The sequence below is a fragment of the Podarcis gaigeae genome (genome assembly GCF_964106915.1).
Source record: "Podarcis gaigeae genome assembly, chromosome: 9".
In the NCBI taxonomy this organism is placed as follows: Eukaryota; Metazoa; Chordata; class Lepidosauria; order Squamata; family Lacertidae; genus Podarcis; species Podarcis gaigeae.
In genome coordinates, this window is record NC_139685.1 from 79,567,862 (window position 1) to 79,585,476 (window position 17,615).

A 17,615-nucleotide genomic window follows, 5' to 3' on the forward strand; every position below is an offset into this window, starting at 1 on the left:
GGGTTGCAAATAAATGAATGGCCCTGTCCTCTGCCCCCCTTCCCCACCCACCTTAACTGAGGAATCCTTTGTCGTCGCTGTTAACAACAACCCTGGCCAAAGCCAATCGTTCTGAATAGGACAAATGGCACATGCAAACCATGTCCAATCTCTGCTTCAAACGTTTGTACGTTACCTTATCCCTTCTTTGGCACCAGAGAGTCAAAAATAAAACCCGAATGGGCAAAAAGGACCAGTCCAGACCAGAGAGGGTTCAGCAGAGGACGGAGCTGAAAAGAAGCAGCAGGGGCTCCCACTTCCGGGGGCTGCTTTTGGGACAGGGTCCAGGTTCTGGCAGTGCCAGCAGCCGCGAGGACACGATGTTCGCCAGCAGCAGGACTCCCCCCTTCAATGGAAAGGAGGGGCTGGGCTTTCTTCACCCTCTTCTCTCCCTGCAGGTGGCCTGGGGGCTGTATCAAAGCTGCCAAGCCCCTCCGGGAGCCTCCCAGGCCTCCGCTGCGGACGACTCTTTCTCCACTGACAAGCACCGATGGAAAGGAGAAGCTGCCAGCATCCCCATAACCAGGCTCCTTTGTGGAACTGTGTGTGTCTTCACCACATTACAGTGGTGCCCCGCAAGACGAATGCCTCGCAAGACGAAAAACTCGCTAGACGAAAGAGTTTTCCGTTTTTGAGGTGCTTCGCAAGACGAATTTCCCTATGGGCTTGCTTCGCAAGACGAAAATGTCTTGTGAGTTCTTGCAAGTTTTTTCCCTCCCCCCCCCCCCCTTTTTCTAAGCTGCTAAGCCGCTAATAGCCGCTAAGCCGCTAATGGCCGTGCTTCGCAAGACGAAAAAAATGCAAGACGAAGAGACTCGCGGAACGAATTAATTTCGTCTTGCGAGGCACCACTGTATTTATTTACCGGTACTTATTTATTGCATAAAATTTATATACCACTAGATTGTAAGAAAACCAAAAAACCCAACCCTCAAAGCAGTTTACGACAAAATAAAACAACAAAATCAATAATAAATTACAGCAAACATAAAAAATTTAAAATACTTGTTGTTGTTTAGTCGTTTAGTTGTGTCCGACTCTTCGTGACCCCATGGACCAGAGCACACCAGGCCCTCCTGTCTTCCACTGCCTCCCGCAGTTTAGTCAAACTTATGCTGGTAGCTTCGAGAACACTGTCCCACCATCCCGTCCTCTGTCGTCCCCTTCTCCTTGGGCCCTCCATTTTCCCAATATCAGGGTCTTTTCTAGGGAGTCTTCTCTTCTCATGAGGTGGCCAAAGTCTTGGAGCCTCAGCTTCAGGATCTGTCCTTCCAGTGAGCACTCAGGGCTGATTTCCTTAAGAATGGATGTGTTTGATCTTCTTGCAGTCCATGGGACTCTCAAGAGTCTCCTCCAGCACCACCATTCAAAAAGTTAAAATACTAAAACAGGTTAAAATTCACACCAGATTACTAAGCATCCGGAAAGCCTTGTCTAAACAAGAATGTTTTTTAGCAGGCGCCGTAAAGAGTACAGCATATCGACTGGCAGGGAGTTCCAAAGCGCAGGTGGCTCCTCCCAAAGCTACTAGCTTCTTACAAATGCAGAACGGGTATTTTAACAAGTCTTATTTTGTATGTGTTTTAAAAACACAGGGCAACAAATGTTATCAGTTGAAATCCTCTGCCTTAAAATGGTCTGGGCTCTTGTCCTTCCTACCTAGGTTCCAGGATAAATTCAGCTTTAGCTAGATTCCCAAAGGTCAGTATTTCTTGATACTTAGTATTAATTGATTGTCTTATTCTGTTTTATTTTAGTGACTGACAGCTCTTTGCTCAGCTAACTTGTACTGTAATAGCATTGTGTTTTGTTTACTAGATACGCAACTTTTGTACGTCAAGAGACTTTAAGCAGCTGGCTTAGGCTGGGGAGAGACTCATTGAACTAAGTGGGACTTAGTAGGAATTCATAGGATTGCACTGAAGTACCGTATTTTTCGCTCCATAGGGTGCACCGGACCATAGGACGCACCTAGTTTTTAGGGGAGGAAATAAAGGGGGGAAATTGTTCCCCCCCCCCAGGTCCAGGAGCGGCGGCAAGATTGTGCGCAACCTTGTCGCTGCTCCCGGAGCTTGCGGGGCTAGGGACGGGGGAAGCCCGAGCTTCCCCCGACCCCAGCCCCCAGAACAGGTCCAGGAGCAGCAGCAACAAGATTGCGCACAACCTCGCAACCACCACTCCCGGGGCTGGGGGAGGGGAAGCCCGAGCTTCCCCCGGCCCTCAGAACAGGTAGCTATCCGCAAGCCTTCCGAGCGCAGCGGGAACTCCCACCGCGCTCAGAAGGCTTGCGGATGGCTGCTGAAGCCTGGCAAGTGCAGCGGGAATTGGCGCTGCGCTCCCCGGGCTTCAGGCTGCAGCCTGCTATCCGCAAACCTTCGGAGCCCAGTGGGAACTCCCGCCGCGCTCCGAAGGCTTGCGGATAGCTGCCTGAAGCCTGGAGAGCAAGAGGGGTCAGTGTGCACCGACCCCTCTCGCTCTCCAGGCTTCAGCGAAAGCCTGCATTCGCTCCATAGGACGCCCACACATTTCCCCTCAATTTTTGGAGGGGGAAAAGTGCGTCCTATAGAGCGAAAAATACGGTAGCCTTTCCCTTAATGAATTTAGGAACTACGAGTAACTGTGTAGTGCGGGACCTGTGAACCACCCTGAGACCTGCGGCTATAGGGCAATATATAAAGTCAATAAATAAATAAATAAAAGTAAGTGTGCCACTGGAGGGCCCCTGCGAAATAAGCACCTCCAGGGGCCCTGAGAGAGAGAGAGAGAGCCAGAACCCAGCATCCAGGGGAGGCAAAGGGAAGCCACTTGAGGCCATGATCCTACGAGGCCCACACGCAGTGGGAAAGAGGCTCCCCTGTGCAAACGGCATCAGACTTCTCCAGCGCCTGCCGTGCTCAGGCCAGTGGTCCAGAGGGATTGTCTGAGAAGACCAAGTGAAGACACATCCTGTTCCCTTCTGCTCTCGGCTGGCTCAGCCGCCACAGTCCCTGCTGTGCGTTAGCAGCAATCTGTCCAAGGAAATGTCACATGGACCAAATTAGCTTCGCAAAAATATCCGCTGATCTCCTCAGCTACCCCAACAGAGTTTCATTACAAGCAATTAAAGGCCTAATTTTAAGCCCTGCAGTCTCACACCTGCCAGGACGTGGGCATGGCTTCCGCCTGCGCCAGGGAACTTGATCAGTTCGGAAAGTTGGAAGTTTTGCACTGCCAGGGCGACAAGGGAGAAAGAGGGCAGTTGCAGGTTCATTTATGCATCTGTCAGGGATTCCATAGCTGAGAGGGAGGGGAAGGAGGACTTAGCCCCCAGGCGAAGGTCGCAGGGGCAGCCAGACCAAGCCAGGAATCTGGTCCTCTAGTCTAGAATCCCCTCTGATGGCACAACCCCAAACAGCTCCCACACAGAGCTGCTCCTTGGGAGATCTTTGGAATTAAATGTTTGGTGTATGAAAGTGCATCTACCGTTGCACCGATCACTTGATGGCTCTGAGATGGATGCTTTAGTTGAGATTCCTGCATTGAAGGGGGTTTTACTAAATAGGCCTTGGGGTTCTTCCCAACTCTACGATTCTCTGATTGTTTGAAATTGCACGCACAGCCCAATTCATCCAGATAAATACCTTGCTCAAAGAAATGCTTGTGGATAGATGACGCATACCTTCAGATCTGGGTCCAATCTGCATGCAGCTCCAGCAAATGTGCCTGGGTGCAGAGGCCTGCTTCTTGCTCTGGTACATGAATGCTTCCCAAACCCTTCCATCTACTTAAGAAAAAACCTACCACGGACAACGAAAGAGAACAACTTTCAGTGAGATTTGCATCCCATTCTGATGCACATTTGCTCAAAAGTCCTGCCAAGCCAATGTGCAGAAAAGGCTGCAACATGAACAGCGCACTTTCCCCCGATGGAAGCTGGTGCTGACTTTTTCAGGTATGGAATTGGTTTACCGTATTTTTCGCTCTATTGGATGCACTTTTTCCCCTCCAAAAATTGAGGGGAAATGTGTGTGCATCCTATGGAGCGAATGCAGGCTTCAGCGATAGCAACGCTAAGCCTCCGAAGCGCAGAGGGAGCACTCCCTCCGTGCTCCAAAGGCTTCGCGTTGCTTTTGCTGAAGCCTGGAGAGCGAGAGGCGACGGTGCGCACTGACCCCTCTCGCTCTCCAGGCTTCAGGGATAGCCACGCGCAGCCCCTCCGGCAGGGAGAAGCTGCATGGGGCTATGGTTTCTTTAGCCCAGCACAGCTTGACCCAGGAGGGAGAGGTTGCGTAGGGCTAAAGAGGAAGCCAAAGCAGCCAGCGGGATGGATCCTTGGCTTGTGACATAGCTGTGCGCAACCCCTCCAGCAGGGAGAGGTTGCGTGCATCCTGTACACTGCTCTTTGGGGCTGGGGTGGGGGGAAATAAGATTATTTTTCTTGATTTCCCCCCCTAAAAACTGGGTGCGCCCTATGGAGCAAAAAATACGGTAATTGTTGGACGTTTGTTGTTTTTAACGATTTGGTCGATTTCCAAACTTGATTGCACGTTCCACGGGGAACTGCCCTGTGTCAGGTAAACTACAAAATAAATAAGCACATTTGTTTCTAAGCAAACAAATCCTTTGCTGGTGCTTCTTTATCTTTCTTCAGCAGCCCTTCAAACCTCTTCACATCCCACTCATGACCTTGCAAAGGAGCCATTCGCCCACAGAAAGCTTAGTCAGCCCTCAAGTATCTCTGGTCACCTGAGCTGAATCGTGACTCCAGGCTCACTTTGGATGCAGTCAAGCTTCGATGTAGTCCAGCCTGTGCGCCTTGTTTTCTGCTCTGCGTTTTCACCTGACCTTCCATGATTTCTCTCTCTGCACCGACGTGGGTACACAGAATTGCCAAATGAGCCACCCCACAAAGGGGGCTCTGGTCCCTGGAGGTCTCGTGCTGCAAGAAATGTGCTTGGCCCCAAACCGGAGTCTCGTGGCCAGACCAGAAAACTGACAACGGCCAACGCTGTTGCTGCTGCTGCCAGAATCTGCTTCATCAAAAGCCTGGCGTGGCGTGAGAAAGAGATGGGTTCCAGTCTGGAAACCCTTATGCCATTGCCAACGTGTCTCCTGGGTGCCACAAGGCTCTTTGTGGTTTTTCCAGCCTACACGACATCAGGGATAGGGCACCGGTGGGGGGGGGCATACATTGCTAGACTACATTTCCCATCCTTGCTTAGCATTGGCCATGCTGGCTGCTGGCCTGCTGGGATTTGGAGTCCAAGAACCCCTGCAGAGTCTCCATTCCCCCACCCAACATGGAAGAAGAAGGAGAACTGCAATCTGCTTTCCACATGTAATGTGCAATGGAGACCACCAGCCATTTCTCCCTGGTTTCTGGCTTTCTTCTCCTGGCCATTATTTCCTTTGTGAGCCCTCCAGAACAGGAACGCCTGCACAGCCGCAGAGCACCAGGAGGGAGAAAGCGGCTGAGCGGCAAGGGGGAATCCTCTCCTTCCAGCTCTGCAGTCGCTGCCGCCTCATTTCTTGGGCGAGGCACTTCTCCTTAATTTTTGTCAGTTTACTCACTGCAAAGTGCAATTATAACATAATGTAATACTTAGTGCCTACCTCACAGTGAGGATTAATTAATGTTTGAGCAGCACCTTGGAGATGTAAAGTGCTAGTTAAGTGCTAAAGCAGGCTCCCTAACGACGCCGGCTCTTATGTCACGTTAACACCAGGATGGGGGAAATGTCAAAGCAGCAGAAAGAAAGGAATGGCCCCTTTGTCTCGGCATGGGTGCAGTACAGGAAGGAGGGAGGTGGATGGTCAATGTCCTGCCTCCCAGCTGCACAGGCCCCTGACCCTCCCACCCCCCTGAACCACATGGGACACACAATCCTCCTGAAAGCGCACGGCAAGAATGCAGAAAAGCACAGCATTCTCCAGACACAGAGGCAGAGTGGCCCACTCTCTCCCAACGGGAGGAAGCAGCTCTGCAAGGGAGCTGTCTTGAAGGCAAACCCAAACCCCAGTGCAGCACTCTTCTGCTGAAAGGAGGGTGGGCAAGGGCCTCTCGCTGCCTGGCCAGGTGTCACCAGTTTCCAAAAAGAGTGCAAAGAAACCCAGGCGGCTGCCTTCTGGTGGGATCAAATTGTTGCCCCATCTAGCTTAGCCATACTACGTAAGAACATAAGAAGAGCCTGCTGGGACAGGCCAACAGCATTCTGTCCTCTGAGGGACCAACCAGAGGCCTTTTCTACAAAGTCCACAAGCAGGATTCGAGCGCTGGCCTGGCACCTTAAGGTGTATAATGATATAATGAATAATGTATAATGAAGGCAACTGCTGCATTTCCTGGGGAGAGCAGTACACAAGCAGGGAGCCACTGCAGAAAAGGCCCTGTTCTCGTGTTGCCATCCTCTGGACCTCTCACGGAAGAGTCTCTTGAAGATGGGCCTGAGAAGACCCAGGTAGGTTCAAACGGAGAGAGGCAGTCCTTAGGTTACTGCACTCCTGAGCCATGTAAGGCTTTATAGTTCAAAACCAGCACTTTGAATTGGACCTGGAAACTAATTGGCAGCCAGTGCAGCTGGACTATAAGATGCTCAAGCTGTCTTGCCCCAGTGAGCAACCTGGCTGCTCAATTCTGCACCAGTGAAATTTTCTGAACCGTCCTCAGAGGCAGCCCTACGTATAAAACGTTGCCACACAAGGGGCTCACCCCAAACGGATCTGTGTGGGGTTTGGAGCTGCATTTGCCTTGGCTGGGAGAGGATCCCTTTTCCCCTGGTCCCGTTCACCTTCCTGGAGGCTCATGCAGTTCTCAGGCCAAGCCAAGGCATCTCTGCTACAGCACGTCTCGCCTTCCGCAAGCGTCCCTGAAAATTGATTACAGATTTCACTGCAGCTTGTGTTTCATAAACGAAGCCATCATCGCCGGCATTACACCCTCCAAACAGCAGTTTTCTCCGCTGCAGTTCTCTCGGGCGGGGGCCCAAAGAGGCTCGCAGGAACCCATCCTATCCATCTTATCCGCCTGCTCTCAAATTAAGCCAATCAATTGTGGAAGAAGCACAAATAAAATCCCTGCCGGGGATGTTCTCAACCTGGCGCGCAGAGAATTGGACTCTAATACGCTCATAAAGTAAATGGTCAGTTCAGGAGCCAAATTGTCTGCGCAAGAAAAGGCTCTGGGATGGTTGCTTCAAAGCGGCAGCTGCTCAGGCAGCCAGGCTGCCTCAGGCAGAAGAGGGGCAGATAGAGCTGCAAAATACTGAATCTGAGCAGGAGGGCGACTTGCACGGGAGCCAGAGCAGGGTAGTGGTTAAGAGCACTGGATGAGGACCAGGGCTCAAGCCGCACTTCAGCCCTGAAGCTCAGTTGGTGGCCTGGCTAGTGTCGCTCAGTCTAACCTTCACAGGCTGGTTAATATGTGGAGGGGACTCTTCGGAGAGCCAAACATTGAGAAAACTCTGTTAAGAAGTGTGTCCGCAAATACTGAAACGTTTCTCCCAAAGCTTGCCATAGAAGGAAGAAACCAGGGTGGGGAGAGAGACAGCTACTGTGAGCGGCAGGTCTAGCTTCCAATCGGGGGGATGATTTTGCCAGGGCTCTGCAGTCACAGAGCTTGGAGGAAGGGATGCTGCAGTGACGTATTGCAGAATCAGAGAAAGCTGGAAGGGACTCCATGGGTCATCTAGTCCAGCCCCCTGCAGAATCTCAGCTAAAGCATTCAAGACAGATGGTCACCCCACCTCTGCTTAAAAGGCTCCAAGGAATAGTCCATAACCCCCCAAGGGAGGCAGTTTCACTGTTGAATAGCTGTCCGAAGGTTCTCCCTGATGTTGAATCAGAATCTCCTTTCTTGTAGGTTCTGAGTCCCACCTTCCAGAGCAGGAGAAACAAGTGTGTTCCTTCTTCCATGTGGCAGCCCTCTAGGTCTCCTCTCTCAGTCTCCTCTTCTCCAGGCTAAGCGTACCCAGCCCCTTCAAGCGCTTGCCTTTTGGACCCTTGGTTCTCTTGGCTGCCCTCCTCTGCACACATTCCTGCTTGTGGCACCCAGAACTGGACACAGGACTCCAGGCAGAATAGAATAGCATGATGACTTCCCTTGATGGGGACGCTGGGCTTCTCTACCGCCTTGCTCTTGTCTGTTCCGCTACTTCTTCTTGTGTCTCTTCCCTGGAAAGCGCAGGCCACTCAGGTCATTCTGCCTCGGTGTCGCCTTCCCACACAGCCATGCCTGTCAAGTCAGCTTTGCACCTGGTTTCTGCAACATTTCGTGCCAACCGAGCACAAAACAGGCCTGAAGCTGCTTCTTTCATTCGCCATAACTTCTTTGCCCTTGCCTGGATCCTTCCGAAATGTTGCAGGCTCTTTCTTTCTTTCTTTCTTTCTTTCTTTCTTTCTTTCTTTCTTGTTTGCATTTCCTTTTGTTGCCCACAAAAGGGAGGGAAGCAAGTCCCTTTAAGTCGCCCCCCCGCCCACTCTCCTTTTAAAGGCACCTGTTTGTCTGTAACTTGGCAGGTTTCTCACCCAGGAAGGCCTCTATGATTTATGCCATCTCCAAACACACAGTGCGCACTCCTAGTAAGAACTTTCGCTGAAGAAGATGCAACGCAGTCCCTGGAGGCTCAGGGGGTTCGGAGTGGCTTTTTTCCTGCTCCAACTTTTGGACAGAGATGCTTCCTCGGCCACTGTACACATGCTCTGGTAACTTCCTGACTGGAATACTGCAACACATTCTACGTGGTGCTGCCCTTGAAGACGACTCAAAAACGTCCACCTTGCCCCAAATGCAACAGACAGACGACTGGTGGGGGTTCCATTTAGATGTCACGTCACCCCTGATTTAAAACAGTTGCATGGGCTGCCTGCTTATACCCGAGACCAATTCAAGGTACTCATGTTGGTGTTCAAAGCCCTAAATGGCTCAGGCCCCAAATACCTGGAAGACCGCCTCCTTCCCTACAGACCCTCTCAGGTGCTAAGATCAGCACCTTTTGGTGCTGCCTTCAGAGGTTGGGGAGGGTGGCCAGGGAGGAGAGGGCCTTCTCTGTGGTGGCCCCTGAACTGTGGGACTCCCTCCCCACAGAGGTCTCCCTAGTACCTTCACTGCACCCTCTTCAATATATACTTGAGGTGTATATTTTTAGGACCTGCGTTATTTCGGTATATTTATATCGTATTGCTTTTTATATTGTGTAATATTGTGTCTCAGATGACCACAACACCTGAAGCCAGTCAGATCCTGCACCCACAGCAGTGACCAGAAGAGAAATGACCACTGAGAGGAGCCCAGAGAGAAGAAACTGCAGCAGCCCAAGCGGTTGCCTTCCTCTGCCCCAGATGCAACAAAACATGTCTGTCCCATAGCAGTCTCTACAGCCACAGCAGGGGCTGCAACCTGCCAACGGTTTGACCTCACCCCCAAAGGTGGATTCCTCCATTGTCTCCCGAGACAGCTGGATGCCAACAATATTAATGCTGGGTTTTAATTGTTATAACCCGCCCTGGGTCCTTAGGGTGAAGGGGAGGTAATAAAATGTAAGAGCAACAAGAACAACAAGAGTTACCATGTGGTGGAGTTGCTCCTGCTCAAGGTTCCAGACAACCATGGACTCGTCCAGGATTCACCCACCCACCCCGCCTATTCCCCTTCCACCCTGGTTTTCCCTCAAACAGCTGGCATAAGCGTGCCCAGTTCTCACTGGTGCCCTTTTGGGGTTTCCCAGATTTTGGTTTAGTTTAGTGCTTCTGCACATCTTGAAGTGTCTCCCCACATACCTCCTGGCACCTGCACAGAGCTCCCTCCATGTTGGTTCTGCAAGGCCAGGCATTGGAGCTCATAGCTAAAACATATGATTTCCTAGGAGCATGGTAGCATCATGTTCCGTGCTTCAGATCATATTTGATTCTCTTGCTAATTATGCTGTTTTAAATGTGCATTTTATGTTTGAATTCCTACAGCAAAGTTTTCCCTTGAAATGTTTAAGATTTATTTTTTATTAATTTTGCTACGTTAAACGTGCATTCTATAGTTGATTTCCTTCGTAAAGTTTCATTTTGAAATCTTTAAGATAAAGTTTTAGTTTCTTGTTAAATACATTGCTTTAAATGCATACCTTATATGTGACTTTCTTCAGTAACCTTTTGTGCTACATTGTTTTATTTTATGTTTTAGTGTGGGTTGTAAACTGCTTTGGGATTTTTTTTATTAATCATATATAGTACAGAAATGAAATGAATCACCATCATCGTTTTGAAGACGAGGCCAGAGAACTACCCAGCAAACACACGCACGCACGCTCACACATTACCTCAGTGACAAAGAGGGTGCGGGGGTCAATGATGTCCAAGAAGTGTCTAAACCTTCCATAAAACGAAGTCTGCAAAGACAGAAAGGCACAGAGCTCAGACATGGCGGAAACACAAGGCATTCTTAACCCCCTCTCTCACTGCTGGAAATGCAGGAAGGGGGCATTTCCCATCACTCCACACTGAGGATGAGAACAGAAGAGCCTTCAGGATCAGGCCAAAGGCCCATCCAGTCCAGCACCTTCTTCTCATGGTGGTTGAACAGTTAGTTGCCTGTGGGAAAACAGCAGGCAGGATCTGAGTGCACGTCTCCCCTCCTTTGGTCCCCAGCATGGGGCATTCAGAAGCCTCGCTGCCTCTGAGCCATCGTAGTCAGAAGCCATTGATAGCCTTCCCTTCCATGATGACACCACCGGGAAAGCTGTCAGCATATGGCAGGTCACCAGGCAGGAGGGACAACGACATTCTGCCTTGGTCGGACCACACCTGGAGTCCAGTGTCCAGTTCTGGACACCACAATTTAGGAAGGATGTTGACAAGCGGGGTGGTGTGCAGAGGAGGGCAACTGAGATGGTCAAGCCTGATGAGGAGCACGTGAAGGAGCTGGGTATGTTTGGGCTGGAAAAGAGGAGACTGAGAGAAGATATAATAATAACAACAACAACAATAATTCCAGTTACAGATAGGTAGCCGTGTTGGTCTGCCATAGTCAAAACAAAAAAATTCCTTCCAGTAGCACCTTAAAGACCAACTAAGTTAGTTCTTGGTATGAGCTTTCGTGTGCATGCACACTTCTTCAGATGTATAATAATAATTTATTATTTGTACCCCGCCCATCTGACTGGGTTTCCCCAGCCACTCTGGGCAGCTTCCAACAGAGATTAAAAATACATTAAAATGTCACACATTAAAAACTTCCCTGAACAGGGCTGCCTTCAGATGTCTCCTAAATGTCAGGTAGTTGTTTATCCTTTTGACATCTGCTGGGAGGGTACCACCACCGAGAAGGCCCTCTGCCTGGTTCCCTGTAGCTTTGCTTCTCGCAATGAGGGAACTGCCAGAAGGCCCTCGGCACGGGACCTCAGCGTCCGGGCAAAACAATATGAGAACCATCTTCAAATAACTCAAGGGCTGCCCCATGGAAAAGGGAGAAAGCTTGTTTTCTCCTGCTCTGGAAGCTGGGACCCAAACCAACGGATTCAAGCTACAAGAAAGGAAATTCCGACTAAGCATTAGGAAGAACGTTCTGAGGGCAAGAGCTATTGGACAGTGGAGCAGGCTCCCTCAGAAGATGGTGGACTCTCCTTCCTTGGAGGTTTTTAAGCAGAGGCTGAATGGCCACTTGTCAGAGGTTATTTACCTGTGATTCCTGCATTACAGGGGACTGGACTAGATGACTCTTGGGGTCCCTTCCAATGCCCCAATTCTATGATTCTAAGGCAGGATGCTCCTACTAGCTGCCAGGCACTGTGAAGAGCACAAAAGTGGTACAGTCCTCACCCACCCAACCCCAAACAAGCGCCACAGTCCCCCTCTGCGTGAGCCACTTGGGAGCGTTCTGACTCCGGGGTTCCTGCACGTCTCTTCACACAAAGAACCGCAGTGACATTCGTTCCCTCCCACGCCCAGACCAAGCATGGAGAGTTTAGAGGGAAAACTCTGTTAAATCAAGCAGCTGAAAAAAACAACCACCACCATTATAATTGGTGTGGAACACCTCCGGCTTCTCTCCCCCTCACACGAACAGCTTTGGCTCGCTTACAAACAACAAAACTAATTTTAAAAAATCTTTTTATAAAATAAATTAGTTTTGAGCAGAGACGCAGCAGAAGACAAAACAGTGCCTGATGCCTGTCAGGATGAAGCCGACTCTGATGGCTGGTACAACTCCCTGTCCTACGCAGCATGGAGGCTGCTCCTGCCGCCTGTGCCCTTCGCCCCCAAGCCCACCCTTGCCATCCCAGCCCCTGGCCCAAAATGAAAGGAATTCCTCACACTCTGAAGGGTGCCCATGGGTGCGATTCACTCGGCCATTTCGTGAGATCCCTCTGATCAGGAAATGACCCAAAGTAACTGGCATCCCCAGCTGGCACCAAAGGCCTGGCCATGGCCCGAGGGCAGGGGGAGACCCCTGGATTTCACCCCCAGACTCAGCCACAGGTTCAGAGGGCGGGAAAGCAGCACTGGGCTGCCCACTCCCGCCCAGCCTGCGGAGGGTCTCCTGATCGATGCATGACAAAGGAGTCTCTCCCGTTTCATGTCCTGCTTTGAGAATGAGCGAAATAAGCAAGCCTGGCTCCACCGTGAGCCTTACCTGGTCACAGCCATGCCACCAGCCTGTCTCAGCGGGAAAGGGGAGAGGCAGGGTTCGCCCCACCATGCTTTGCCCAAAGGCCTTCTGCCCATGAGCTCTTTCTGTGCCAGCTGGTCTTGGTAACTGACAAGTGAGTTTGCTTTTCCCCCCTTCCCTCCTTGTCCTTCTCCCTTGCGGGCCATGACTAATTAGCCAAGTCTCTCCAGCGCAGCATAAGCACTTTGAATCTCAACCAGAAGAGTCTTCAAAGCTCAGCATTGGGTGCTAAATCTGCCCAAGGTGGTTCTCCGTCCACAACGGACCTCCTGACCCTAACCAGCGGGCGTTTTGCAAGTACAGTGGTACCTCGGGTTACAGACGCTTCAGGTTACAGACTCCGTTAACCCAGGAATAGTACCTTAGGTTAAGAACTTTGCTTCAGGATGAGAACAGAAATCGCACAGGAGTGGCATGGTGGCAGCGGGAGGCCCATTAGCTAAAGTGCTACCTCAGGTTAAGAACAGTCTCAGATTAAGAACAGACCTCCAGAAGGAATGAAGTTCTTAACCCGAGGTACCACTGTATTCAAGCCTGGAGGCAGGGCAATGCAATGCCAAAGCCAGTCACCATAGTTTTCTGCGCATTCCTCCCCCCCCCCGCCCAGGTCTGTCTCTGTCACCTTTTCAGGGATATCTGCAAGGGCCTGGTGTGGAAGGAAAACCTCTTACAACTTTTCTGCTCCTGGGCAGTCTAACCAAAGCTAAGTGGCGTTGATCAGGTATACTTCTAATCTTTACATTTCATATTGCAGTGTGTTGTTTCTGGGGCACAATGGAGCTCCCAGGAGCAGGGAGGCCCAACTGTGCCTTCCAAAAGATTTAGCCTCCGTGTAGATTTCCCAACCAGCTGCACCGCACGGCTGCTTCTCCTGGAGGCTGCCTCCTTTCACTCCTCAATACAAGCTTCCGCAGGCAAGAAAATAGGTGTCCTCGCCCCAAGAGGCCCAATATCCTTGTTTTTGGAGATGGCGGTGAGAGCGGAATCGAAGCAGAAGCTCTGTGCTGCCAGGGCTGCTTGGGATCTCAGCAGGCACTCAGGTGGAAGAAGCCGCTTCCACGAAATGGCAGCCACAGGACAGGGTGTGTCTCTTACAATTCGACTGGGAGGGTGAGTCCTTCCAGGACTTGTTTTAGGGATGCAATTGTACTATCAGTTCCATGCTGTTCACTACCATGATACTTCTTCCTAAAGTTGGCAGTATGGAGTGTTTTGCAAATAGTAATAAATATCCCACACCTGCTAGGACAGGGGTGGCCTGACCCCAGCCTCATGCTCTGCCTTTGCTTTGTTCTAGAATCCTCATGGGTCCCAAACACATTTTGAGGTCCCAGATCAAGAATGGACACTTGGCTCTTTTCACACTGAAGGCATAACTAACCAGCACCCAGAGATTCTAATTTGAGAAGCACCTTGCAGGATCGGGCCAAGGCTGCCTCTTTGCAAAAACCCAAGGAACCAGCGAGTCCTAGGCGAATCTGCCAGAAATGGGCCAGTGGTCTTCAGCAGCAGCACGCCCTGGCGGAACGGGTCCATGTGCCTGACTGGCTGGTGGTTTGAGCCCACTCAGGGACAGCTGTGGGCAAGATTCCTGCACTGCGGGGGGTTGGACTAGATGACCCCCAAGGTCCCTTCCAAGTCTACAATTCTATTATCTATGAGCCCTGTTGAGCCTGTATCTCACCCCCTGCACTAGGTGGTCATAGGCAAGCCCATAATTCTCCCAGCTCCACCTCATGCAGGGATAACAACACTGACCTAACTTTTATTTTAAGGATTATTGCAATGATGTACATGATGCGCTATGCACACACTCAGAATGCAATACACCCACGGGGAGGGCGATTGTTCTTCCCTGCACCAGAACCACTGAGGTTAATGGAACTGGGACCAGCGCACTGGATTTGGGCTCAAAGCCCTAAGAGGCAGGAAGAAGCCAAGACTTAACTGACCCTCCCGGACTGCAGAAGAGAGCTAACCTCTCTTCCAATAAATAAGCAACTCGCAGCCATTCCACAGCAGCAGGAACACTAAAGGAGCTTGCTAGCACATGAAAACCTCAGCGATGCTACAACGTCCTCTCCCCACCTTATTTATCAGAAGGAGGGTCAGTGTTGCCCAGGCATAGGCAATCTCAGCCCTCCAGATATTTTTAGGACTACAAGTCCCATCATCCCTGACCACTGGTCCTGTTAGTAGGGATCATGGGAGTTGTAGTCCCAAAACATCTGGAAGGCTGAGTTTGCCTATGCCTGCTGATGCCCAATGGCCAGAGAGCTGAACACAGAGGCATCTGCATTGCCCCCAGACTTGGAAGTTGGGCAAGAATTGCATCTCATGTCCAGTTCCCCATCTGTAAAATGGGAATAATGATGGCCTATGTCCCAAGGCTCTTGTGATTCTTTTTTTTAATAAAAAAATCTATACTTGGCACATTATAAATCTTCTTGTTAAATAAGTTGGCAACAATAAATGGCATTCATTTATCCCTTGCACTTCTCACAAATATGAACTTTCTCCAGTTAAATCTATGAAATCTAAGAGCCACATCCGAGCGAGTTTTGTCTCATTCAACCCACCACCTCCCGTGCGATTTGCTCTCCGTCCTGGTTCCACCTATTCAGAAATCCAAAAGATGGAAGTGAAAATCCTTCACAGCCACGGCTGGTGGCCGGTCTACGTGCAAGGAAGGCTTTCAGCTGCCCTCCAGAAAAGTCGGGCAAAGGACCAAAAGGAGCCGAGAGCGAGAAGCAAATAGTCCCGTGTGACCAAAGGAGGGTTGTCTAAAGGAAATTCACCAGGTCCTTTCAGACATTTCAAGGTCAGGAGGAAATGCCGTGATGTTCTGAGTGATCCACTTATTGCATTGGGACTTTGACCCTAGAGGGCAACACGTCATTTATGAGCATATACCAACCGAACGTTAGGCACAGTTTGCCGGAAACGTCTCCTAAAAAACCCTCCTTGCTGTGAATAAGGCAATGGCTGGAGCAGCGGAGGCAGCATGGAGGCTCAGATGCTGAACCCCAATTCTGCAGCTCCTAAGAAGGAACAGAACTCAGCAAAGATCTGCCTATTATGAACAACCACAGGGGGACTTGTTCAAAGTGCTCTGGGCGCAGTTATGGGCATGGATCCCAGGGTAGCTCCCTGCCCCCCCCCCCCACCTGGAAAATACTAAATAATGAGAGAGAAATTAGAAGTTCACCAGCAGCAGAATGCAATCTCTGCCTGGAAGGCACCCCTTAACCCTTTGCTGCCCTGCATCGATTTCACAGGAGCAGGCTGGGATCTTTGGCAAGGTTGCGGATGATGTTGGGGTACGACTTTCCCAAATAAACGGCATGCAAACCCACGTCCTTCTGCAACCTTGAAAAGCATTGGGAGCTTGAAAAGCTACGGTTTGAACATCTGCTTGGGGCTGCTTCGTGGGCACATCAATGCCTCCGTGCCATTTTGGTTGACTAAATAAAAGCATTGTCCTATACGGGTGTATAAACGAGGCCACTAAAGGGACGGCCAAGGTTTCTCAGCTACCCTTTGACAGAAGATAGAGGGGCGGGCAGGAGATCCAAGCTCTCTACCTGCTACCTTTTTCTTCCCCAAGTACCTTAGAATCATAGAATCTTAAGAGTTGGAAGGGACCCTGAGGGTCATCCAGCCCAACCCCCTGCTATGCAGGAATCTCAGCTCAAACATCCCTGACAGATGCCGCCCAACCTCCAAGGAAGGAGAGACCACGACCACCACCTTTTCAGGGAGTCCATTCCTCATCAGAAAGCTATTCCTAATGCTTAGGCAAAATCTCATTTCTTGAAATAAAAGTAAATAATAAATTGTCTAGTAGCACCTTATAGACCAACTAAGTTTCTTCTGGTATAGGCTTCCGTGTGCATGCACACTTCTTCAGAGACTGCAGATCTCCTTTCCTGGATAAGGACGGATAAGGCAACAGCGCTGGCAGCAAAGTTCCAACTGCGAGGGTTTCAGAGAGTGGAAAGTGCCCTGGGAGCAACGGAACAGCACCCACACCCTCCGCCAGTCCCCGGCCGGATCTGACCAAGTCCGGGCTCGAGACCCCCATTTCCAACAAAGGCTCCAGGAACGCTTCTGGCCGCTCACAAGCTGCCTTCACCCGGGGAAACACTGCCCCCTCCACTTCGCTGTCGCAGGCCGAGACCCGCTTAAATGCCCGGCGGCCCCCACCCCCCGCTTCCAGCAACGGCGTCCGCACCTTGAGGCGGGGAGTTCCGCCGGCCGCCGCCGCCGCTCTCCGCAGGCGAGAGCCCAGCAGAAGCCCCGCCTCCAGCCCCGCGAGCGCCAATCAGGGCTCGGCGTTGGGAGCCAGCGAAAAAGGGCGGGAATTCAAGCGGGCGAGTGGCGTGGCCCAGGCCCAATCAGCGCCGGCATTGAGCCGCCGAGGGGCGGGGCTTGCTGAGGCAGGCGCTCCTTCACCGGCGCCCCCCCCCCCTCCGAGACGCCCCCCTCCCCGCTACCTCCGTCGGCCCTTCGCGACGCGGCGACGCCCACCTGCTCGAAGCGAGGCCTCCCCAGCTGGAAGGGCGGGAAGCCCGCGCTCTCCGCCATCCCCTCACGGCGCCGCGGGCAGCCAGCGAGTCTCCTGCGCCGCCCGGCCCCGCCCCCTCCGCCGGCACCGCCTCCCATTGGACGAGGCCCACCGCAGCTCCCGCGAGGCATGCTGGGGCGGGTAGTCCTTCGCCGCCGAGAGGCGAAAGCGGCCTCGCGGCGAGGGAGGAGCATGACGGGAAATGTAGTCCCGCCTGCCGACGTCGCTCCGCCCCGCGCTGCGCGAAAGGGAAGGTGGGAAATGTAGTTTCAAGGGAGGAAGGGAGCCCCGGCATCGCGCAGCTGCCTGCCAGAATCAGGGGCCAGGAGTGGGAAGGGACCCCCAGAGGTCATCCAGCCCAACCCCCTGCAGTGC

The 17,615-nt window shown here is 51.6% G+C and overlaps 1 protein-coding gene across 2 annotated transcripts in view; it reads right to left on the bottom strand.

Moving 5' to 3' along the window:
• SFXN5 (sideroflexin 5) overlaps positions 1 to 17,308 on the bottom strand; it is an 87,662-nt gene extending 70,354 nt beyond the window's left edge. For both annotated transcript variants that reach the window (XM_083757167.1, XM_083757166.1), the window contains exons 1-2: positions 17,204 to 17,308; positions 10,326 to 10,394 (exon numbers count right to left, since the gene is read on the bottom strand). In XM_083757167.1, the coding sequence (XP_083613293.1) occupies positions 10,326 to 10,394; positions 17,204 to 17,260 (126 nt within the window). In that variant the 5' untranslated portion in view covers positions 17,261 to 17,308. The remainder of the gene's footprint in view (positions 1 to 10,325; positions 10,395 to 17,203) is intronic.
• Positions 17,309 to 17,615: the final 307 nt, after the last annotated feature.